The sequence below is a fragment of the Schistocerca cancellata genome, chromosome 4 (genome assembly GCF_023864275.1).
Source record: "Schistocerca cancellata isolate TAMUIC-IGC-003103 chromosome 4, iqSchCanc2.1, whole genome shotgun sequence".
NCBI classification, from domain to species: domain Eukaryota; kingdom Metazoa; phylum Arthropoda; class Insecta; order Orthoptera; family Acrididae; genus Schistocerca; species Schistocerca cancellata.
The window spans coordinates 72048637-72074826 of NC_064629.1; the positions used below are offsets into that span (position 1 = coordinate 72048637).

The 26190-nt window shown below is 45.2% G+C and overlaps 1 protein-coding gene across 1 annotated transcript in view; it reads left to right on the forward strand.

Moving 5' to 3' along the window:
* LOC126183909 (uncharacterized protein CCDC198-like) overlaps positions 1-26190 on the forward strand; it is a gene marked incomplete at its 5' end in the record, with an annotated part of 80454 nt that overhangs the window by 18045 nt on the left and 36219 nt on the right. Inside the window, one exon of the mRNA XM_049926253.1 lies at positions 6047-6201. Within this exon, the coding sequence (XP_049782210.1) occupies positions 6047-6201 (155 nt within the window). The remainder of the gene's footprint in view (positions 1-6046; positions 6202-26190) is intronic.

Below are 26190 nucleotides of genomic sequence, written 5' to 3' on the forward strand. Positions count from 1 at the left end.
ATGTGGAATGACGCCGATGCAGTGCAAGCGAGCAACTATCTTACCATTAATCCTAGTAATACCCATCTCAGGTAATTCACAAGACAAAATTCTGAATTTCACGAATCGTCAGCAGGCAGTATGTTGTCAACTGCATCCTGCGCAGACCAAGCGTCTTGGAAGACTAGTTCTTTGTCCAGGCACACGCTGCTCTGACTAGCAACCTGAATGGTTCACAAAGCATTGCTCTCGAAGTGCTGCAGAAAGACATGCTTCTCTCTACTCATCCAAAAATAAGACCTCCCTAGCAGACGAAAGCATGGACTATAAAGTCTTTGAATCATATGAGTGGTCCTCATCGCGCACATTGATTCATAACATGAAAGACGGGTATAACAGACTGCTTTGAAACTTATTTAGTAATTAACATAGCTGTTGACATCACTGGGTGCACAGCCAATATCGATGTACTGTCACTAGTCCCTATAGGTAATGTGGCTAAGATTCAAGTAATCTTAACGAGTTTGCCATCGCAGCTACCACATCGCTTACAACAAAGCAAAGTCCTTGTGACCTCAGTCTCAGCAGCTAGAATTAAGATAGCCACTCACGAAGCAGTCCGAGCTGACAGCACCTATCGGTTCAATATATCACTGCAGCGTGCCAATCATGATGCAGCTTTCTGCAACAGTGAAAACTGTAGATTAACAATAAGTGGAGATCACCCAAGTTGTTTTACCTGAACTAGCTACCAAATTTATCAGGTGAAATGGAAGGTGAAGATGAAACAACATCTCTCGGATGTAGGAGTGTCACGGGAGCCTCAGACAGACAACACCCACCTATGTAAGGCAAGAAAAAATGCAGAAATGTCGTAGTTGTCGTAGGTATGGTAGACATCTCAAATAACAAAAATACCATAAATCCATTAGAGCAGGTAATCACTTCTGTGTTAATTCTAGAATAAGAAACAACAATGTACCACCAACCTACCAGCATAATCTTTCTAGCTTTACAAATGTTCTTCTCCAGGAGACAAATACACTCCTGGAAATTGAAATAAGAACACCGTGAATTCATTGTCCCAGGAAGGGGAAACTTTATTGACACATTCCTGGGGTCAGATACATCACATGATCACACTGACAGAACCACAGGCACATAGACACAGGCAACAGAGCATGCACAATGTCGGCACTACTACAGTGTATATCCACCTTTCGCAGCAATGCAGGCTGCTATTCTCCCATGGAGACGATCGTAGAGATGCTGGATGTAGTCCTGTGGAACGGCTTGCCATGCCATTTCCACCTGGCGCCTCAGTTGGACCAGCGTTCGTGCTGGACGTGCAGACCGCGTGAGACGACGCTTCATCCAGTCCCAAACATGCTCAATGGGGGACAGATCCGGAGATCTTGCTGGCCAGGGTAGTTGACTTACACCTTCTAGAGCACGTTGGGTGGCACGGGATACATGCGGACGTGCATTGTCCTGTTGGAACAGCAAGTTCCCTTGCCGGTCTAGGAATGGTAGAACGATGGGTTCGATGACGGTTTGGCTGTACCGTGTACTATTCAGTGTCCCCTCGACGATCACCAGTGGTGTACGGCCAGTGTAGGAGATCGCTCCCCACACCATGATGCCGGGTGTTGGCCCTGTGTGCCTCGGTCGTATGCAGTCCTGATTGTGGCGCTCACCTGCACGGCGCCAAACACGCATACGACCATCATTGGCACCAAGGCAGAAGCGACTCTCATCGCTGAAGACGACACGTCTCCATTCGTCCCTCCATTCACGCCTGTCGCGACCCACTGGAGGCGGGCTGCACGATGTTGGGGCGTGAGCGGAAGACGGCCTAACGGTGTGCGGGACCGTAGCCCAGCTTCATGGAGACGGTTGCGAATGGTCCTCGCCGATACCCCAGGAGCAACAGTGTCCCTAATTTGCTGGGAAGTGGCGGTGCGGTCCCCTACGGCACTGCGTAGGATCCTACGGTCTTGGCGTGCATCCGTGCGTCGCTGCGGTCCGGTCCCAGGTCGACGGGCACGTGCACCTTCCGCCGACCACTGGCGACAACATCGATGTACTGTGGAGACCTCACGCCCCACGTGTTGAGCAATTCGGCGGTACGTCCACCCGGCCTCCCGCATGCCCACTATACGCCCTCGCTCAAAGTCCGTCAACTGCACATACGGTTCACGTCCACGCTGTCGCGGCATGCTACCAGTGTTAAAGACTGCGATGGAGCTCCGTATGGCACGGCAAACTGGCTGACACTGACGGCGGCGGTGCACAAATGCTGCGCAGCTAGCGCCATTCGACGGCCAACACCGCGGTTCCTGGTGTGTCCGCTGTGCCGTGCGTGTTATCATTGCTTGTACAGCCCTCTCGCAGTGTCCGGAGCAAGTATGGTGGGTCTGACACACCGGTGTCAATGTGTTCTTTTTTCCATTTCCAGGAGTGTATGATGTCTCTTCACATCTGCCGCGCGGCCTACGGCGTCTTGTCTAGGTCCGCGCGGCTCACCTCGTCGGTGGTTCGAGTCCTGTTTCGGGCATGGTTGTGTATGTTGTCCTTAGCGTAAGTTAATTTAAGTTAGATTAAATAGTGTGTAAGCTTAGGGACCGATGACCTAAGCAGTTTGGTCCCATAAGACCTTACCACAAATTTCCAATTTTTTTCCACTTATCAGCAGAACAAACAAGTCTTTTTTTCTTAAAATAGATGGTAGAGACTAAACACCGACTATGAAAAAGTTGTATCTGGTTTCACAAACCACTTACCTACAAGAGAGACCAATGCTGGGAACATTTCCAAAATTAGATACCTGGTAGTTATAGCTTTCTATTGTTCCTTTGTCTGCTCTACCAATCAAAGCATTGGAAAAATTCGCAGAAGGCGGCATAAAAAAAGTCACAGATTCTCCAAAAGGTTTATTTACAAAAGTAAGAAACACTGTTCTTCTACTCCGACGAATGGTAATGGAGGTACAAGATTTTCAAGTTGAAAGTCACCGGATAAAGGCTGCACTTCAGAAAAAAGATTTGCTACGGAAATGAAAATGCTAAGTCTCACTGAGACCGTCTCGAAGCAAAATTCAACTAAGAGTTTAAGATCTTCCGTCTTGGTACGCTTTTAAAATCTCGCAAACGAAACTCGTCTATGTATGTAGTTAAAGTTCCCTTGGAACAGTCTACAGCCATTGTACATCAAAAATAGTTTAAGCGAGATTTTAAGACATCCACAAGCACGAAAACAGGCTGTCGGCGGCGTGGCAGCGTCGCAGTGGCAGCTGACGGTGGCTGAGACAGTGCTGTCAGTGTACAGCTCCCAACTGGAGAATGCTCGGAGTGACCTGCTGATGGATGGCGGTGCACCGGCATAAATACCGTCCAGCTTTAGGATATAATGAGATATGTTTCAGCCACGTGGCTCACGGAATAAAGTAGGTTCCCCACGACCAGTGACCTCTGGCGGTGCAGCAAGAATCGCAAAGTGTAACACCAGGAAATCTCCGGCGAGAAGTGTTTGCCTGGCATGCGGGCAACCCCCAACGCTTGGATGTATGATGTGTCGTAGACCGTGCAGATGTAACGTCGCGATATGGCAATCGACGTAACTAGCCACTAATTAACCTCCAAGAAAAGCGGTAGAGTTATACTCAAATTTAGAATGGCGGATGCAAAGTAAATACGGGAAGGCATGCATACGCGTTCTTCTGTCCAAAAACTAAGAAAAGAAAGTTAACCACCAAAAGAATCTTCCATATTTGCAGTAGAAACATATGCAGTTGTAGAGACTAACAGATACAAAATATTCTTAAAAGTGTAAGAAGCAGTAGTAAACAAAAACACAGCAATAATAAACTCTGACTCAAACGTGTTGTGAAATCCGTTTGAGGTAGAAACTATGGTAGAAATACACGTAAATTTGTTGTGGATCGAGTAGGAAGAAGAAAAAGGTATCAGAAGTAATTTGAGTTGAGCCTCAAATTAGCACTAAATGTAATTAATGTGGACAAACTATCGAAAAATGCAATTAGAAGCATAATACGGAAGAGCATACTTTTCTCATATCTTCTGTAAATCGAAAGATAAACAGTCTTTTCATGGCGGGGAGAAAGTACGGAAAATTAGGGGGAAGCAGCTATGCACGTTTGCAAAGAGACACGATCTGTGCATCCTAATAAAACTATGCTTAACAGAATCCGACAATCGTATCATCCTATGGGCGAATGCTGCTTCTTCTTCGCACACTTGCATCAAGTCAGCGTTTTTCACACACATTGCTGTTAACGCGACTGGCGATGTAAATTAAATTCTGTTGCAATGGAAACGTTATGAGAGAAGCTGGGCTATAAATTTAAAGCAGATCACGAGCCATGGCCAATCTCTTACGCTTTCCATTATCTGAAAAGATGGCGGTCCAGCCAGGACTTCATATGAACTGGGAAGAACAAACTTTTGCAGCACGTAGAAAATCTCTCTCCTGCGTACATGCACACCAAAAATGTAGAAAACTATCCCCACCTCAGACTACTATAATCTGTCCTGTATTTAATGCTACCAAATCTTTACTACCGTGATATAGTTCAACACGCCACAAACGGTGAAAACTTGAAATAACTCGAGCTAGCTATGAATACTTGGATAAGATATGAGTGAACATGGTTGTATAAGCGCATTAGTAGTTCGTTACTCATTCAGGTTGGATGTGATCGGAGAGGCGGCGAGATTTTCACATGCTCTGTCCATCGATTTCTTAATCACTACTTTCCTCTCCAGAGAGGGGTTTAAAAGGCGTGGGGAGAACTGTACAGGAAGACATACATCCAGCAAATAATTGAGGATGTAAGTTGCAAGTGATACTCTGAGATAACAAGGTTGGCTCAGCAGAGGAATCTAAAAGCTAAATCTTTAATCTTCTTCTTCTCCATTTCGTCTATATATCTGCGGAACAACTACCTAGTAACCCGCGTCTTATCCAAAACCACTCCGCGTCTCGGTATAACACAGCTGGTTTATTTCTGCTCAACAGGGAACCAGTATGTTCCGTTTCCTGCCTTGCACTCCATCTGCTAATTTACCATATTATTTCTCGCACTTACTCCGATCAGTTAATTTTTTGGTCCATTATTAATCCTTCTGTACTGTTATCTGACATTTCTGTTAACGTCATTACTCACGTTCGACACGAACGCAATGAGGAAATTACTTAATCCTCGCAATACGAAGACAGTGGGAGGGTAGTTTACGCCCAGCTTCTGAATATGCTATAATCTAGTTATGTAATTTATATTTTTAAATTTTTAAAAAATATTTATTGTTTTTAATGATTTACTTTACCAGATTCCGTAACTGTTTTGGCTTTTTCGTTATAACGTAACCCAAAAACTTACGTCTTCGTAGTGAATGTGACTTTTCGCAACAAATGACTGTTTTATTATTTCAGATTCAGGATCCTTCGTACTCGTCTATATATATTTAAAAAGTGTGTTACGAATAAAACTCAGCGACATTTAACGAAATCTGTATTCTTTTTTAATTTTTTGTGGTGGTCGTAATGTACCCCTTCTCTCTGTGAACACATTACAGAACATACGTCGGTATTTCTAAAATTATGCTAAAAGGCCTCTTCATGCTCTGGATCCTACTTATTCATCAGTAACTATTTAAAAAAGGATGTTGTTAATACAAGTTAACATCAATTAGGAAAATTTGTTTATTTTTTAATTTTTTGTGGTGGGCAGAAAGTCCCCGCCTCCCCGTTGGTAGTACGCGTTGTGGAAAAAGCGTTGCTACTGATAAAATTTACAATTCTGAAATATCACACATTCATTACTATACATTGTCACTACTATTATTTTATTATTATATTGCTCGTGCATTTGATAAACTGTAGCGTAGGCTCACTAAAGGTGTCTCGTTAGATATAAGAAAGAGCCTGAAGGCCCTCATCTCGTCGGGTGGAATAAATGTATAAATAAGTAAACAAATATTAAATCCCCGATAACTTTATTGTAAGCCAGAAGAGACTTAAGGAGAGTGCGGTGTGTGTGTGTGCGCAGCGCAGCCGCTGGCGTTCGAAGTGCCGGTGACGACGGAGAGCCTGATCCGGCGGCACCCGCCGCGCCGCCTCCAGCGCCTGGAGGACCAGCAGCTGCCGCTCACCCACCAGCTGCTCGACGAGAAGCAGGCCGAGGCAGAGCAGCGCCGCCACCAGGTCTGCTCTCTTCCTTTACCTCCTCCTGCGCAGGGCCGGCCGTCGACCAGATGTGCAGAAATACCTGACGAACGATCACCGAACAACACTTGAAGCGGTCACATCCATCAAATGTCAGAGGGAATTCGTTAGGGAGAGAGCAACGAAACTAATTGTACAAAAAGAAGAGACCTGTCAGAGATACGTTGGAACAGTCCTCACAAGGGAACCTCCACATCGCACCCCCATTATAAATTGACGCAGTGGATAGGCCTTGAAAAACTGATCACAGATCAATCGAGAAAACAGGAAGAAGTTGTGTGGAACTATGAAAAAAATAAGCAAAAATACAAACTGAGTAGTCAATGTGCAAGATAGGCAATATCAAGGACAGTGTGAGCAGAGGAGCGCCGTGGTCCTGTGGTTAGAGTGAGTTAATGAGGAACGAGAGGTCCTTGGTTCGAGTCTTCCCTCGAGTGAAAATTTTACTTTCTTTATTTTCGCAAAGTTACGATCTGTCCGTTCATTCATTGACCTCTCTGTTCACTGTAATAAGTTTAGTGTCTGTGTTTTGCGACCGCACCGCAAAACCGTGCGATTAGTAGACGAAAAAGCTGTGCCTCTCCAATAGGAAGCGAAAACATTTGATCGTAAGGTCATAGGTCAACACGTCTGATATATTCTATACGACACTGGTGACGGCATGAGCGTCACATGACAGGGATATGCTGTCGATCAACCTAACTTGCACACTTGGCGAATGGGTAAAAAGATTCTTCTGCCTTGCCCAATATAGGTTTTCTTGTGGATGTGATAATCACTCCCAAAAAAGTGATGAAAACATAAGAGTTTGCCACATAAACTGCAACAAATGAATGCAACAGTTTCACTGTCGCACAGTTTTCCCTGTACTCCGTCAAAAAATACGTTTTTTACGTTTCCAAATGTTTCCGTGTGTAGACCGTCAAATCCTGCATATGTCCAAGCAAATCTAAACATGTCTTGGAATTTTGGAGAGCAAAGTTGGTTATGTGTGAGTGCCTGCACTTTAATAATTGTCTGAAAATAAAAAAAATTAAACTTTTCACTCGAGAGAAGATTTGAACCAAAGACCTCTCGTTCCGCAGCTGCTCGCGCTAACCATGGGACCACGGCGCTCGTAATCTGATACTCTCCTATATGTTGCCTACCTTGCGCATGGACTACTCAGTTTGTATATTTAGCTTATTTTTTTCATAGTTCCACACAACTTCTTCCTGTTTTCTCGATTGATCTGTGTTCAGTTTTTCAAAGCCTATCCCTGTGCCAACTTATAACTAAATCTGAGGGGGGTGCGATGGGGAGTTTCCCTTGTCAGGAAATGTACACTGGACTCGCGTTCGGGAGTACCACAGTTCAAATCCGCCACCGGGCATTCACATTTAGATTTTCCGCGACTTCCCCAAAATCGAACCAGGCTGACGACGGGATGATTCATTGGAAAGGGTACGGCCGACTTCCTTCCCACACCCTTGAAAACAGTTCGAGCCTGTGCTACGTCTGTAACGACCTCGATGTTGACGGGACGTTAGACAATGACCTTCCTTCCTTTCTTCCTCCACCCTCGAAGGAAGAGGCTAACGAAAACTTCGTTCGACCGCCACTTGGGTATTGTTTATTACACTACTGGCCATTAAAATTGCTACACCGAGAACAAATGCAGATGATAAACGGGTATTCATTGGACAAATATATCATACTAGAAGTGACATGTGATTACATTTCCACGCAATTTGGGTGCATAGATCCTGAGAAATCAGTACCCAGAACAACCAACTCTGGCCGTAATAACGGCCTTGATACGCCTGCGCATTGAGTCAAACAGAGCGTGGATGGCGTGTACAGGTATAGCTGCGCGTGCAGCTTCAACACGATACCACAGTTCATCAAGAGTAGTGACTGGCGTATTGTGACGAGCCAGTTGCTCGGCCAACATTGACCAGACGTTTTCAATTGGTAAGAGATCTGGAGAATGTGCTGGCCAGGGCAGCAGTCGAACGTTTTCTATATCCAGAAAGGCCCGTACAGGACCTGCTACATGCGGTCGTCCATTATCCTGCTGAAATGTACGGTTTCGCAGGGATCGAATGAAGGGTAGAGTCACGGGTCGGAACACATCTGAAATGTAACGTCCACTGTTCAAAGTGAACAAGAGGTGACCGAGACGTGTAACCAATGGCACCCCATACCATCACGACGGGTGATACGCCAGTATGGCGATGACGAATACACGCTTCCAATGTGCGTTCACCGCAATGTCGCCAAACAAGGATGCGACCATCATGATGCTGTAAACAGAACCTGGATTCATCCGAAAAAATGACGTTTTGCCATTCGTGCGCCCAGGTTCGTCGTTGAGTACACCATCGCAGGTGCTCCTGTCTGTGATGCACCGTCAAGGGTAACCGCATCCGTCGTCTCCGCGCTGATAGTCTATGTTGCTGCAAACGTCGTCCAACTGTTCGTGCAGATGGTTGTTGGCTTCCAAACGTCCCCACCTGTTGACTCAGGGATCGAGACGTGGCTGCACGATCCGTTACATCCATGCGGATAAGATACCTGTCATCTCGACTGCTAGTGATACGAGGCCGTTGGGATCCGGCACGGCGTTCCGTATTACCCTCCTGAACCCACCGATTCCATATTCTGCTGACAGTCATTGGATCTCGACCAACGCGAGCAGCAATGTCGCAATACCATAAACCGCAATCGCGATAGGCTACAATCAGACCTTTATCAAAGTCGGAAACGTGATAGTACGCATTTCTCCTCCTTACACGAGGCATCACAACAACGTTTCACCAGGCAACGCCGGCCAACTGCTGTTTGTGTATGAGAAATCGGTTGGAAACTTTTCTTATGTCAGCACGTTGTACGTGTCGTCACCGGCGCCAACCTTGTGTGAATGCCCTGAAAAGCTAATCATTTGCATATCACAGCTTCTTCTTCCTGTCAGTTAAATTTCGCGTCTGTAGCACGTCATCTTCGTGGTGTAGCAATTTTAATGGCCAGTATTGTACTTTGTCACCCTTAATAGACAGTATTTATAGTAGAAATGGACCAAATGCAAAGAAGAGCAGCGCTTATCGTTACAGGCTCGTTTAGTATGCAAGAAAGCGTCACAGAGGTGACTTGAGTGCCAGCAGATGCACGAGAAAAGTTTTGTTCCACGGAAACATTTACTGTTAAAATTCCGAGAGACTACATTCCTTGAATAATGATCCAATGTATAGCTTCTTCGTTAAAATCAAAGATTTGAGCTCAAACTGAGGCCACAGTCATCACGCCCGCACAACATTCCAGGTGGGCAGTTGCAGTAGTGGCCTGTGCCGCGCACTATAAGGTTGTTTGTGGAGTGCAGATGTCAAAGTAGATGTAGATGTAACTGTACGTACATTGTGATTCGGCACACATGCGCCCAGTGTCGAGGCCAGAGGTGCAAGGAATTTTCGCATTTTGCCATTAAAGAAAGAAAGAACGAAAGAAAATGAGAGACGCAGGGGAAAGAGAAGTGCTAAAATACTGACGCGACTGGGCTCGGAAGATCAGAGTGCAAACGTATTTCTACATATTCGTTTTCAGTTACATGGCTTCGGTGGGAATACCTTGTCGGAAGATGTTATTAAACGTGATGACGCCTTCCAGCTGTAAGAGACGTAGGAGTCGGTGATTTCGTTACAGAGAGGCCCAATTACGATTGATTTTATCAGTTAGACCATTAGATATTAGCTGCGCCGACCTGTAATTCGACACAGGGTGTGCATGCAATAACACATTTACCAAATCGCCTTCGCGCCACAGGTAGAGCAGTATTCGACAGAGAGCGGTCATGCACAACAGTGTGCATGCACCACCCCGACAATTTTTGTATAAGCCCAACGACGTACACCAGCAATCTCGAGTGGAAAACTCCTCTGGAGATTGCTGCCAGCGATATATCGTGGCATGAAGTCATCTTAGTCCAGTAGAAGTCCAGAAACCTCATGAATTATTCACTATTCCGTGAGAGCTTCAATATACACATCAGCGTACTTGTTTATGTAGATTTCCCATATGTGAGTTAAGAAATTATAAGTGGAGCACTGTATGATTAGTGTAAACGATCATGGCTTCTTTCTAATGTGGTGTACGATTACTGTCAGAGAAACATTAATGTTCAGGAACTTAAGGGTAGTATCGATACGCAAGATATTCTAAGTACATCATTTAGATTTTATTAACGTTTACGAAATGTGAGGAGTCATGACTTTTGTGATTCAGATTCGAGCGAATGTCGGGCACGACTCGACAAAAACGTGATGAGTCTCGACCGACTGGTTTGCAGCTGCCAGCAGAAAACTGCCGAGTGGGAACAGAAAAGACACCAACGAGGAAATGAAAAAGTGGCGACGGAACAGCAGATAAGGAAAGTCCGACATCTCAACCGGACAGAGAACCTGAGTCGTAGGAGACCAAGTACCAACAGTGCACTATTACAACAAGACTACAGCGAAACGGATAAATCATTAGTAGGGAATCATCACCGATTTTTCAAAATTTGTGATATGTTCAGGGCTTGGGTATAAATGAAAGCCACAGAAGTGGGAGCTCCAAATGGTCAAGCGTTTAGTAAATATAACATTTCTGGAGTGGGTCAGGTGAGCTATGATCCATGCGTGTTAGAATAGTTTCCAGGCAGCGGTTCGAGCAGTGGAAAGGGTAGAAAACCGTAATCAGAGGACCGTGAGGTGCAGAAACTTCCTTTTTATTTTCAATTTTTTCCTTACTTGCACGGCAAATATACCAAAATAATGGCCAGTATAGTGTATTTATTCATTTCCATAAAAGGCATGAAAAGAAAAGATAAAAGAAAATCTGGGACCGAGGATTCCAAAAACGGTGGATGAGTACGCGGCAAAATATACTAGTGTCGTCATTCATCCAAATGCGGAAAACTGACAACACCACAATACAATTTTTTTTTTTTGATAGACGGTATGCAGCCGTACATACAGATCAAAATGGGGAAAACTGACAACACCATTATACAATTTTTTTGTCTGTACTACGCACAGTACAAATTTTACTATTATTGACTTGTGACGGAGCAAACAAATCATATGAATACTACGAGATTTTTCAGCATAAGGGACTGCCATCGTGCAGTAGTAAAGTAATTCCTCTCATATGCACTCCGATTGTGCAACCCTGCAACATCTGTTCGTATCGTCAGGTAAATAATTTCATCAAAAAGCTTCAATATTGCTCTCACCTCCTAGAGAGAGAAAAAAAAATCGTATCCCAAGAGATCAAGATTGCAACAAGATACATTCCATTGTACCTCGTCATCTATCCTCGCCTATATTTGGCGGAATGATGCAATATATGTGGTTTACTGCCAAACTGAGCGATGACAGAGAACTCTTTATGAATTTAAAATATTCGTATGTTTGTTTTTCTATATAAAATTTTAAATAGCCACGTAATTGTAAAAATGCGACGTTTATAACGCGTGCAAAATGACTGGGAAAATTACTGCTACCCTGGTTTTACAATGAATATCACACCAGCACGAGTAAGCCATAAACTGCAAAATAATAAAAGTATCTAGTACGAAGTTCTAGCGTACTCCATACGATCTCCTTCTTGAAATTTATTTGCAATCCCAAATTTTCCTTTCCTTTTCCTTTTCATGCCTTATATGAAAATATTAATAAATAAAATAACGTGAGCATTATTTCGGTTTGTTTACACTGTAACGTAAAAACAGAAAATAAAAAAAAGTTTGCGCATAGGAATTTGACTTAACGACACTCGCATCACCGTTCTGTGTGCTTTCCGTTGCACCATCCGCTGCCGGTTACCTACGGTAAGACAAGTGTCTCATACCTCGCCCGACCCGTGCAAAAATGCTATTTTTTCGAAACGATTCGCCATCTACAGCTCCCACTGCTTTCATTTTTATTTTCTGGCCAAACCGTGCATATACCATGTTGTTATCAACGGAGAGACGTCTACAGACGTTAAAGTAACCTCTGGTGTGCCACAGGGGAGTGTTATGGGACCATTGCTTTTCACAATATATATAAATGACCTAGTAGGTAGTGTCGGAAGTTCCATGCGGCTTTTCGCGGATGATGCTGTAGTATACAGAGAAGTTGCAGCATTAGAAAATTGTAGCGAAATGCAGGAAGATCTGCAGCGGATAGGCACTTGGTGCAGGGAGTGGCAACTGACCTTTAACATACACAAATGTAATGTATTGCGAATACATAGAAAGAAGGATCCTTTATTGTATGATTATATGATAGCGGAACAAACACTGGTAGCAGTTACTTCTGTAAAATATCTGGGAGTATTCGTGCGGAACGATTTGAAGTGGAATGATCATATAAAATTAATTGTTGGTAAGGTGGGTACCAGGTTGAGATACATTGGGAGAGTCCTTAGAAAATGTAGTCCATCAAAAAAGGAGGTGGCTTACAAAACACTCGTTCGACCTATACTTGGTATTGCTCATCAGTGTGGGATCCGTACCAGATCGGGTTGACAGAGGAGATAGAGAAGATTCAAAGAAGAGCGGCGCGTTTCGTCACAGGGTTATTTGGTAACCGTGATAGCGTTACGGAGATGTTTAACAAACTCAAGTGGCAGACTCTGCAAGAGAGGCGCTCTGCATCGCGGTGTAGCTTGCTCGCCAGGTTTCGAGAGGGTGCGTTTCTGGGTGAGGTATCGAATATATTGCTTCCCCCTACTTATACCTCCCGAGGAGATCACGAATGTAAAATTAGAGAGATTAGAGCGCGCACAGAGGCCTTCAGACAGTCGTTCTTCCCGCGAACCATACGCGACTGGAACAGGAAAGGGAGGTATTGACAGTGGCACGTAAAGTGCCCTCCGCCACACACCGTTGGGTGGCTTGCGGAGTATAAATGTAGATGTAGATGTAGACTTGCAGGAAATCGGTGATGACGGGCAGACGCGGACCCCTTCTGAGTCCCATACTGCTGCACTGTGGCGGGGAGTTCTAAATGGTGTTTGGTGCCACGGCAAGGCGGTGAGGCCGAGATCCAATTCCATGCCCTCCAGCGGGTTTTCAGAGATATACCAGATCCCTCCCCACGAAATGGGTACGTATGGATGGAAGCATCCTCGAACACATTTTGGAAGGTATGGTTGGTGTTCCAGCACTTAATCGCACCGGATGGTGGCAGGAACTGGGAACGTCCGGCACAGTGCCGGACGAAACGATGTGGGTGTTGTTGGTTGTGGTTGAGGAGGCTATGTGAAGATGTCTATCTCCACGTCTGTCTTTAATGAAACTGCCTCTAGTTTTCGTGATTGCAAAGCTATATCTCTGCGGCTGCAGGACTCGCAATAGTGGGCTTCCTAGTTCAGGGTGTACCACTGGCGGTGGTGCAGTTGGTATGCTTCGGCCGATTTGGTTTCTATGATGACGCTCGAAATCCTTCAATGTGGTGACCAACACTAACGTGTCGCACTTGGCTATTAACCACTGTTGCTGACGTCCACTTGCCTTTCTCTGTATACAAGCATGCTCCGACTGCCAATCTCGATGAGTGTCACCCCAAGTGCCTGCTCCCAGAGTCCTGGGGCTAGCAAGGCGGTCGACGAGCATTTGCAGCTGTCTGCGTACTCGGAAACAGTGTAAATGGTGCTGTTGTACTGGTGGTTTCCACTGCTTCCACATTTACTGCTTAAGTATCCACACCAACGCCCTGCAAAGCCATTGGAGCATGCGTGAAATGACCGACTAAAAAGGGGTTTTTGGCTGCTTCTTGTGCAGAATTATCTGTTTCCGTTGATGGGGGCCCATTTGCCCTCTACTATCGTTCAGGGAAGCCCTTTTATTGCTAGAATTTTGATTAGTGTATTAATTGTCCCTTCAGTTGTGTTCGATGTTACGCACACACTACATTCGGATATTTCGAATAGGTGTCTACGAATATTAGTCACACAGGGCCCAGAAATAGGTCTGAAAAGTCAAAATGAATGCGTTTCCAAGATTGACATGGGGTGGGCCAGTGGGCGAAAGACTGAGGTGGTGCTGCTTCAGGTCGAGTGGAGCCTGAAGAGCTGCCCACATGGCTACTATGTGTCCCTGTTCAGGCTTAGTTAGTAAGCATACCATCTCACTAGGACTTTCAAATGGTTCAAATGGTTGAAATGTCTGTGAGCACTATGGGACTTAATAGCTGAGGTCATCAGTCGCCTAGAACATAGAACTACTTAAACCTAATTAGCCTAAGGACATCACACACATCCATGCCCGAGGCAGGATTCGAACCTTCGACCGTAGCGGTTGCGCCGTTGCACACTGAAGCGCCGGCGCCAGGACTTTCGTTTGTGATATTCGGCAGTGGCCACAATGAAGTTCTTGTAAAAGCTGTGGCCACAGTGTGGCCAGGATGGCGAGATCATTTGTTTCCGGCCCAGCGTCTATTAGGACATCGTTGATGACTGATGAACAGTGGTAGATGTGGAGCCAGGTCTGGAGCCTTTGTTTTTATTTTCTGAAGTGTATGTGGGCTACCCATTGAGCACATAGCGCACGATTAGTCGAAATATCGAGCCATGGCGCATGTCTACAGCGATTCGTACTGCCATTATGGGAAATTCTTCCAACGTCTGTCTCCTTTCAGCATGTATGTGTCAACATGAAAGGGTCCTGTAGCCACCTTTCATTAGTCCGGTAGCCCATTTTCATTACCATTTCTCTTTCTTTTCCTTGTTTCTCTTTTCTCTTTACTCTCATAGTGGCGTGATTGAATGAATGTGGTTGTGTGTCACGTTGCTAGACGGTGGCGTAGTCTGCTGCAGAAAGTCTGCGATAGTCGTACAGATTCAGCAGCCGTTGTACAGAATAGCCAACTCGCGTAGTGGTCAAGTCGGCAAAGAGGTTTTCGCTACTTGTGAGATATCCACCTGCGTTAGGTTGGTGGCGTAAATGGCATCTTTGGGTTTTCCGGGCCACGCGGACCGTGGAAGAAGCTGGAGAAGCGGGAGGCAGTCTGCCGCCGGTACGGGAAGCGTCCACAGCTGTGCTCCAGTCGAAGAAGGGTGAGTTAGACTGACCGCTTGGCGCGTTGTTACTTGGCGAGGGGAGAGCTGTTAGCTTTTGGTCTCGCTTTTCAACTCTGAAAGATTGCTTTGCCTTGTCGCAGCAAGGAATGCAAAACTTTGGCAGATGTTTCATTTAGAAAATTTCTATAGCAGACTTGGATCCATCGGAAGAGCGCCACACAAAGGTGTCGATAAGAAGTGAGCACTCGCTTCTGTATGAATGTCTGTTTGCCTTCAGCTGTGCCTGTATAAGCTTTCATTTTTCTAAATATTAATAGCTTTGCCTTCTCGTAAATTTTCCTTGCTTTACGTATCTTTCGTCCGTGGGGAGCCGACCACGTGGTTGAACATTAAAGTTTTGTTGGGCTACCGTCATTACTAACTGTCCCGTCTCATGTTTGTTTTAAAGAACGTTAACCGCTCATGATTGTGTGATGTGATATTGTTGCAACTTGGACACGATACCTACGAAGTGCGTCTCCACAAACCACGTGGGCACGCGGGTGTACTGCGAAACGTGTACCGCTTTACGAGTTATTGCGATCAGGCAACAGCAGTGGTATGAATGATTCACACCAATGACTTTAGGTGTAGATTATATCGGTGAATGTATCGATGCTTTTCTTTAATGTCTTAGGAATAAATTTTATCCACAATTTTCTTTTGTGTTGCGAGGTTACGTTTTTGCACCTAAGCCACTCACCTCATAGCTTTCCCGTTAGCACATCCAACGTGTTTCCTTACGCACAGGTCCAGTCATTAGTTTCCTCTTTTCTTTTAAAACAAGTGTTTTAGATTAAGTCTTATTTTCAGGTGTGTTGCTGGGAGCTGATCTTATGCAGTGTTCACGCATGTTCTATTTTATTTTAAATATTTGATTGTTGTGAACAGTGCACGGGCAATACTAATAATTACATTGTATCCGCTATGAGCGACATCACCACGTATGCATTTTTGTGTGTTTTTGGTCTGTGATCAAATTAATTTATTTTCCGACTCGACCAAACCTTCGATTAGTTGTATGGTTAGAGTCGGTGGTGACCCTAATCTTCTTACGTTAATTTCATAAGCAATAAGTATTTCCATTCCCAATAATAAGGAATAACAGGTAACAGGTTAGTTACAAACATAATATTTCCTTCTGGTCATAGGCTTGGTCTGGTCACAAAGAAAAGCGAAGTAAATCGTCATTATTTTCGTGTCGCTTTGTTCGCTTGCACTTAGTTGCATAATTGTAGGAGCTCAGGAAATGTACCCAACGTTGGAGGTACTGTGCTGTTCGTTCTAGGAGACTGAACCGTGGCCCGGGCAGCACTACCAACGGTTGTGGCCCTTGACTAAAGTGAGCTTATTTCCGAGTAGGTAAACACGGAAATCCTCAATTTCAAATACAATCGCTAGCTTTCCCTTTTCTATCTATGAGTAGTTCTTCTATGCGGATGTCTAGGTTTCTAATGCGTAGACGGGTTGCCTACCACCTTCATCTTTGCTGTGTGTCAGCACTAAATGTTCAAATGTGTGTGAAATCTTATGGGACTTAACTGCTAAGGTCATCAGTCCCTAAGCTTACGCACTACTTAACCTAAATTATCCTAAGGACAGACACACACACCCATGCCCGAGGGAGGACTCGAACCTCCATCGGGACCAGCCGCACAGTCCATGACTGCAGCGCCTAAGACCGCTTGGCTAATCCCGCGCGGCTGTCAGCACTACACCGGTGCCATATGAAGAGGAATGTGTGGTGAGAACCAGAGGACACGTTGCTCCGAGGCAGGGGGACGAGTGCAGCATACACGTAAACTGCGTGAGGTATGCTCATGGGCGCGTGTACAGAACACCTTCCTTACATGACTGCTGATTTAGGGTAGGTTTGGGGGGGAGGAAATTAGAATAATAATTTACTTTTCGTAAAAAAGCTGGGAGCTCCTTTAAGTTTTGGGCGCGGTGTAGAGAGTCGCTGGCTGTGACGCGATCCGTGGGCTGGACCCCATCTTTGTTGAGAGAGTGTCAGATGTATTCCGCCTGTTCCTGAAAAACTGGCATTTGTCTTAGCGGAATTTCAGCCCTGCGTCGCGTAACATAGTAAACAGTGTGCAAAGATATCGCGTGTGTTCCTGATGCTATCAGTTGCGACAATTTAGTCGTCTACATAGTTATTGCAAGCGAGGATAGACATGGTAAATTGTTCCATGTATCCCTGGAAGAATTCAGGGGAAGAATAAATCACAAAAGGCAAGCGCTTGTATTTGTAAAAGCCAAAAAGAATGTAAATAGCTACACTGTTTTGCAACTTCTCATTCAGCGATAATTACAAATATGCATCGGCAGTGCCGTTCGTAGAAAAATATTCTCCAACGACAAGCAATGTGAAGAGGTCTTTTGGATTTATGCCAGGCCATTGACTGTTGATGTAAAGTCTCCAAATAGATGGATTTCTTGATAATATTCTTCTCGGGCGTGCAGCCGGATCATAGCGTTATCTTGACACAATATTTACGCGGTCCAACTGGCCGCCATCTTCAGGAAGCCCGGCGTGTACAAGATCCCTTGCCACTGAGGGAAGGCTTATATTGGTTAGACAATCCGGAACATTGAGGACCGATGTGTTGAGCACCAGCGGCACATGCGGTTGCTTCAGCCTGAGAAATCTGCAGTGGCGGAGCACTGTCTCCCCGAGGGACGTAGAATGCTGTTATGGCGAGACACAAATGGTTGCCCCTGCATCTCGCTAGTGGGACCGTGTTTTAAAAGAATCCATAGAGATTCGTTTATCTGATAATCATATTAATAGAGACAAGGGTTACCTTTTATTAAGACTTGGAACCCAGTGTTATCAGACATTAAAAAAGAACGGTCTGTGTTTAGATCGTCTGAATAATTTTTAAGTTTTGATAGCGGTATCTCGATTTCGCCTGTTTCCACCAATGGCGGCGTGGTATGTTTACTTGCGCTAGAGGGCAGTTACGGCACCTTCTCACGCGCGCGTTGTGGGACTTCTGCGGCCTATGTAGGGGCCGCCGCTTGCGCTGAGAAGCCAGTTCCGGCCAGATCGTGTACCAGCACTCTCACTTGAAGATGGGGGCTAGTTGGACAGCGGAAATATTGTGTCAAGATGACGTTATGATCCGACAGCACACCCGAGAAGATTATTATGAATTATTACGCCGGGAAAGCCTTCGTAATCACATCAGATGGATTTCTTGATCACTACCAGGGGCGTGGCCTACGTGATTTTCTCAGCTGGTTTAATCACCGTAACCTCCAGCACTCAATATTTGCTGCTTAATGGCTGTCCATAAGGAAACTGAATGGACCATGCTCGATAGAAATAGGGAATCGGTTCTGATCATAGGAAATACGGGTCTGAAAATCTATGGCGAGCCCCAGTCGAAGTTCGAATTTAGGTGCAAATGCAGCATAGAGGTCGTCAAGTTCAAGGAAGGGAACAGTGCCAGATATGATCTGAACTTCCTCATTAATGGAGAATCCCAACATCGAAAAGGTATCCCGACAGAAATTGTTTTCGGCTGAGTGACTATCGACAATAAATAGCGTTGTCAGCCCTTTGGCCTTTTGTAGGCAGCGGCGATTGTGCATTGATTCCTAAGGGGAATTGCATTGCCACCACATCTACCGACGTATGGAAGGTTAGTGGAGAGTCTGGAGAGCCTTGTTGAGCATACTGCTGCTAGTTTACTAATTAAACTTTAGCCCCCTTGACCAATTGGAATCAGATGCCTCTGTTCGCAATTGTGAAATATATAAATAGTTTGTTAGCGAAAGGAACGTCTGAGAGAAATCAGCCTGAAGTTCGTGCACTGTCCCATAATGCATGTGGGGAACTGGCTCTGATTGTCCTGACGGTTTGTGGTAGACTGGTCGGATATGTCCATCCTTTCCATAGTGGGTGTAATGTGTCGAGAGGTCCAGACACAGCCCGCGCTTGTGCCATCAACCAGTGTGGGTATGACGGAATGCGCCGACGGAGTATGACAGGCTGTTCAGTGGCCACTGATATTTCTAATATTTATATGAGTTACGACGCCGCCGTGTTGGTAGTAGTTTGCTGGGATTTCACATCCCTGGGGAGCCATGTGGTGTCTGGACCGTTGCTCCTTGTGGTCGGGCCATGAGGCGCTCATTTGCTGCTTGTGTAATTTCGAAACACTTCCAATGAAGGGTTTTCTAGTTTGAGGACAGACGCTTGTGCTTCTGGATCAGGAGCCAAATGGACAACTGCACTGTGGTGACAAAGGTGATGGGATACCTCTTCATATCGTGTCGAAACTCCTTTTGCCCAGCATAGCACAGCAGCTCGACGTGGCAAGGACTCAACAAGTCGATGGAAGTGCCTGCGGAAGTACTGAGCCCCGCTGCTTCTATAGCTGTCCTTAATTGCAAAAGTGTTGCAGGTGCAGGATTTTGTCCCATAAATTTTCGATAGGATTCGTTTTGGGCGATCTGGGTAGCCAAATCATTCGCTTAAACTGTCCAGAATATTTTTCAAACCAATCGCAAACATCGGTGGCCCGATGAAATGGCACATTGTCATATATAAAAATTCCGTCGTTGTTTGGCAACATGAAGTCCATGAATGGCTGTAAATGGTCTCCAAGTAGCCAAACACAACCATTTCCAGACAGTGAGCGGTTCAGTTTGAGCAGAGGACCAAGTCCGCGCCATTTAAACACAGCCCACACCACTGTTATGGAGACACCAGCAGCTTTCACGGTGCCTTCTTGACAGCTTGGGTCCATGGATTCGTGCGAACTGCGCCACACTCGAATCCTACCATCACCTATTGCCAACTGAATTCGGGACTCATCTGACAAGGCCACGGTTTTTCAGTCGTTCAGGGTCCAACCGATATCGTCACGAGCACAGGAGAGGCGCTGCAGGCGATGTCGTGCTGTTAACAAAGGCACTCGCGTCGGTCGTCTGCTGCCATGGTCCATTAACACCAAATGGATACGTTCGCCGTACGTCCCACGTTAATTTCTGCGGTTATTTCAAGCAGAGTTGCTTGTATGTTAGCACTGACAGCTGTACTCAAACGACGCTGCCCTCGGTCGTAAAGTGAAGGTCGTCGGCCCCTGCGTTGCTGAGAGATAATGGCTGAAATTTGGTATTCTCGGTACGCTGCTGGCACCGTGGATCTCGTTATGCTGAATTTCTTATCTGTTTCCGAAATTGAATGTCCCATGCGTCTAACTTCAACTACCGTTCTGCGACTGCCGTTATGTACCTTGCGTAGGCGAGACAGGCGCCGTATGTGCCTATCGCTTTGGCACAAGTGGTGCAATTCCCCTCGATGAAAAACACGACCACACCATAACACCACCGCCCGCTCCTTACACTAAACGAGGCGACGTTTGGCATTTACCAAGAAATCCAAGTTTCCTCACCTTCCGCCTAACTCTCATAGTACTTGCAGTGGATCATGATGCAGTTTGGAATTCCTGTGTGATGATCTAGATAGATGTCTGCCTATTACACATTACGACCCTCTTCAACTGTCGGCGGTCTCTGTCAGTCAAGAGACGAGGTCGGCCTGTACGCTTTTGCGCTGTACGTGTCCCTTCACGTTTGCACTTCACTATCACATCGGAAATAGTGGAGCTAGGGATGTTTAGGAGTGTGGATATTTCGCGTACAGACGAATGGCACAAGTGACACCAAATCACCTGACCACTTTCGAAGTCCGTGAGTTCAGCGGAGCACCCCATTCTACTCTCTCACGATATCTAACGACTACTGAGGTCGCTGATATGAGTACCTGGTAGTAGGTGGCAGCACAATGCACCTAATATGAAAAACGTATGTTTTTGGAGGTGTCCGGATACTTTTGATCACATAATTTATGCAGTATGCATTCCACCCTTTCAAAAATGGCTTTGAGCACTATGGGACTTAATATCTGAGGTCATCAGTCCCCTAGGCTTAGAACTACTTAAACCTAAGTAACCTAAGGATATCACACACATCCATGCCCGAGGCAGGATTCAAGCCTGCGACCGTAGCAGCAGCGCCTAGAAACGCTCGGCCACAGCGGCCGGCCTATTCCACCCTTTCTTCGATATCCATGAAATAGATGTGATCAGAAGTACTATAGAATACATACAAAGAGAACGATAGCTACATTCCTAGCGTCTGCAAGGTACCTATTTCTTGAACCGTGCTGTGTGTGTTCTGTAGTTAGCTGTACCTGAAAGATTCGTGATTTACTTTCTGCGTATATTTCATTCGTTGAGAAACCTATATCACGAGGTGTGGGTTAGTTTGTTGGCAGCATAGTCACGTAGGCTGAGGACAAGATTCATGTATGGTAATCAAATCTACATTGGAAGATGAACGAGAACAAGTCCTACTTCATTTTCACCTCCGATTTTTTACCTGTAGGTCTTGTGAAATGTCGTTTATGTATTTTTCTCGAATTCCACTCAACAGTATATGCCTAAGTTACTCGGTTGTAGAAAGAGTCACTACATAACTCGGAAAATGATGATAAAAATGTGAAATTTAAAAAACTAAAATAATTAATGAAACCACAAGAAAATTTTTGATTGTGTATTCAGCTGGATAGCGTATTAGAGCGAGGAACTCCAGTACAACAAAAAGGATTGCATCACAAGGAAGGCCTTTTAATTGAGTTTATCACTCAAATTTTTCAGTTTTGCAGGAAGTATGTTGAAGGTGGAACCTGCAAAATAGTCACACCTTCCTGTGCAAATGCTATTCTCGTGAAAATCGTTTTTCTCTGCTGACAGAGCAAAAGCTGCCATTTCTTTCGAATGAGTTCATGCTATTAAACTCCTTGCGGGAGTGTTGTACATGGATGGTGACGTCTTCTACACACAACTAGAATAATATCAAACGTGCTGACTCTTACTTTCCAAACATGGCTAGCGATGCCGTAGCTTTTCGCCATTTTCCCCAAAGCATATGACGACTTTTTAATACTTGCTATCTAGTGAAAGCGCAACTGTAAAGAATTGCCGTAAATAGAGGTATAGTCTCTTATTTTATATGTCCGCGTTTGCTTCAGCGGTTTATTGCAGCTACGAATGTATTCTTCAGTTAACCTATTTTTGGTAGCAGTTGCAGTAATACAGTGGAAATCATGTGTAATTACACTCATGGCTTAAAACTTGATGAACACTGCTTAAAGCAATTCCCATAAACTATGGGTCTGTGGTTCGTCAGCACGAAGCCAGTAGCGTCCCAGATGTGCACCATAGGGTTCAGATTAGGCTAATTAATTGACCAAAGCATCAACATGATTTCACTACCATGCTCCTCAAACCACTGTAGAACGATTCTGACCTCATGGCAACAATAGTTATCTACCTTGAAGATGCGTTTGGCGTCGGGCAAGACATAAAGCATGAAGGGATTCAGGTGGTCTGTAACAATATTCACGTACTCCGCAGCTGGAAAAGTGCTTTCGGTTACTAGCACAGGTCTTATGAAAGTCTAAGTCAATGCTCCCCTTAGCGTAATAGTGCGTCCATCGCCTGCGTCTTTGATGCGGTTCTTATTTCGAGCAGTCGTTTGTTTGAAAGACGTGGTAACCGGTCACGTGGTTCATACGACCAGGCGACACCTTTCCACTGATCCACGCTCCAATCTTGATGATCCCCTGCCCACTGTAATCGTAATTGACGATGTCATTGGGTCAACATGGGAAAATGTAGCAGTCGTCCCTGTGGAGCACCATTTTCAACAATGTGCTGTGAACAGTGTGCTCCGAGAGACCTGAGGCTGCACCGGCACTCAACTCTGTCTTCACATCGGCCACGAGGTCGCCACCCATCTGGCTTTGGAGAGCGGACGAGCCTCCGTCCGTCACGGGCTGATGTCGAACGTCTTGTCACCCTCTTTCCATAAATCGTCACAACACTAGCACGGGAGCAACCTCCCAGCTTCGACGTTAACTAGATGCTCATTCCCAAACGACGAACAATAACAGTTTGTTCTTAGCCGTAGTATCTTCGTGTATTTCTTCATTTGTGGCACGTATCGTCACTGAATTGATTTCTCAGTTGTTTCTGACCCGTTTATATACTTTTCGTACTATGTCACCGCCGCAAGTCGCGGCGGGCAGTGGTATCAGTGTTTTAGCCCATCAGGAGGAGGGAGAGGAGGAGATTAGTGTTTAACGTCCCGTCGACAACGAGGTCATTAGAGACGGAGAGCAAGCTCGGGTGAGGGAAGGATGTGGAAGGAAATCGGCCGTGCCCTTTCAAAGGGGCCATCCCGGCATTTGCCTGAAGCGATTTAGGGAAATCACGAAAAACCTAAATCAGGATGGCCGGAGACGGGATTGAACCGTCGTCCTCCCGAATGCGAGTCCAGTGTGCTAACCACTGCGCCACCTCGCTCGGTTTTTAGCCCATCAGTGTAAGTTCACTTTATAGTACGAGGGACGCTCATAAGTAGTGTAACAAATTCTTTTCTCGGCCAATTTCAGTGGAAAAAATGCGGAATTTGTTTTGTTACATTGTGAAATATTCCCGCTTCAGCCCCCATACCTTCATGAAGTTCCGAAAGGTAGCGGTGCTATACGTAGTCTTCAAAAGGGCCTTTGTAACGGAAACGCGTTCCAAGCACAGAGCTATCATTGAGTTTCTTTTGGTGGAAAACCAGATCGTGCCAGATATTCGTAGGTGCTTGCAGAGTGTCTACAGAGACATGTCTGTGAACAAAAGCATTGTGAATCGTTGGACTAGACGCCTGTCATCATTGCAACAAGGTCGCGCAAACCTGTCGGATCTTCCGTGTGCCGACTCCTGCAATGTTGGAACGTGCGGACACTCTAATCCGATGTGATCGACGGGTCACAAACACTTCGTTATAGTACTGGATGTCTCTGTTGCTAGTACTGACACACTCGTTCGCCAGTTACGGTACTGCAAGGCCTGTACCAGCTGGATTCTTCGCCACCTAACAGAAGAAATGGCTCAAATGGCTCTGAGCACTATGGGACTTAACAGCTATGGTCATCAGTCCCCTAGAACTTAGAACTACTTAAACCTAACTAACCTAAGGACAGCACACAACACCCAGCCATCACGAGGCAGAGAAAATCCCTGACCCCGCCGGGAATCGAACCCGGGAACCCGGGCGTGGGAAGCGAGAACGCTACCGCACGACCACGAGATGAGGGCCCTAACAGAAGAATTCCAGATGTTTGGCGCAATGAAGGCTGCTCTAAAAAATGGTTCAAATGGCTCTGAGCACTATGGGACTTAACATCTGTGGTCATCAGTCCCCTAGAACTTACAACTACTTAAACCTAACTAACCTAAGTACATCACACACATCCATGCCCGAGGCAGGATTCGAACCTGCGACCGTAGCAGTCGCGCGGTTCCGGACTGAGCGCCTAGAACCGCATGACCACCGCGGCCGGCAAGGCTGCTCTCTCGGGAAGCAATACGCAGATGTTGGAGAGGTTATTGATGCAGCAACGCGTTGGCTCCGACGTCGATCTGTAGAGTGGTACGATGTGGGCATAAAGGCACTCCCAGTAATGTGGCATAAAGCCGTGGCATTGAACAGAGATTATATTGAAAAACAGTGTTTTGTAGCCAAATAGTAGGGAATAATATGTTATATTGGAATCCTGAATCAAAACAACCTGCTTTCAGAAAAAAATAAAATGTGTTGCATTCCTTACTGAACGCCCCTTGTTCTTGTATTAACAGTCGTGAGATCGAGAAAAGTTCCACTAAAAGAATGAAGGTGTTCAATGTGTTGAGTTTGGTCGTACAACTCACGTAGTTTTAATGACTCATTCAAGAGAATTGCTAGACGTGTCGTCCGTAACTCCACGATCAGTTCCTTCCCATCATTATGGCAGTAAACTATTTCTCTATCTCCAAAATCTCCTTGTTGACGAGATGTCAGATTCTGTTCTTTCTCCGTTCCTATCTACAACACAGTCTTTCTTCCTGAAATTTGAATCTGACATGTAATACGCAACCAACCTCACTGAAATATATTTAGTAGTGAGAACGACGTAAATCGGCTGTCTGCCTCCTTGATACAGTCGTTTAATTTCGTCCAGGACGAGCCAAAATGTGTCCTGTTACCGCAGTGCTATTCACTGTTTTGGCAGAAATCACTTTTATACAGAAACAGCCATATACCCATATTGCTGACTTTGGTGAAAAAGTGAGGAACGTAGAACCTATTATTCCACGTGCACGAGAATATCGTGAAAACTTTAGGCACCAATTAATTCAAAATGGTTCAAATGGCTCTGAGCACGATAAGACTTAAAATCTGAGGTCATAAGTCCTCTAGAACTTACAACTACTTAAACCTATCTAACCTAAGGACATCACATACATCCATGCCCGAGGCAGGATTCGAACCTGCGACCGTAGCGATCGCACGGTTCCAGACTGAAGCGCCTAGAACCGCTCGGCCACAGCGGCCGGCTGCTTCGTTGCCCCTCACAATTTCCTAATACAAATTCATCTTTCTTCAGAACGAAAATATCAAGTACATAATTAAGGAATTTTTCAAGGGATATGCAAAAGCTGTCAAACACTGTTTCCGTGCTCTGTCTAGTTATAAGAATTGGATTCGGAGTCTTTTGGAAGAGACAGAAATTTTTGAACCCTCATGAAATGTACATGAAAACAAGCAGCTAATCGAAACTTCCAGCGACATTAAATTACATAAAATAAATCTATCTTTGTCACCGGTAAGTTTCTGGTTAAGCTTAAAGGCGGTTTCCAATGATGTTAAATAAAGCGGAAACAAATTTATCACCTGGTCCTTCTTACACTCACGTAAGAAGAAAATAAAGATACAAACTTCTCAGTGAAAGTAATTTCAGATATCTTTAAATTCTGTGGTTTCTGATTTCAAAATTATGCGACATGCAAACTAGGC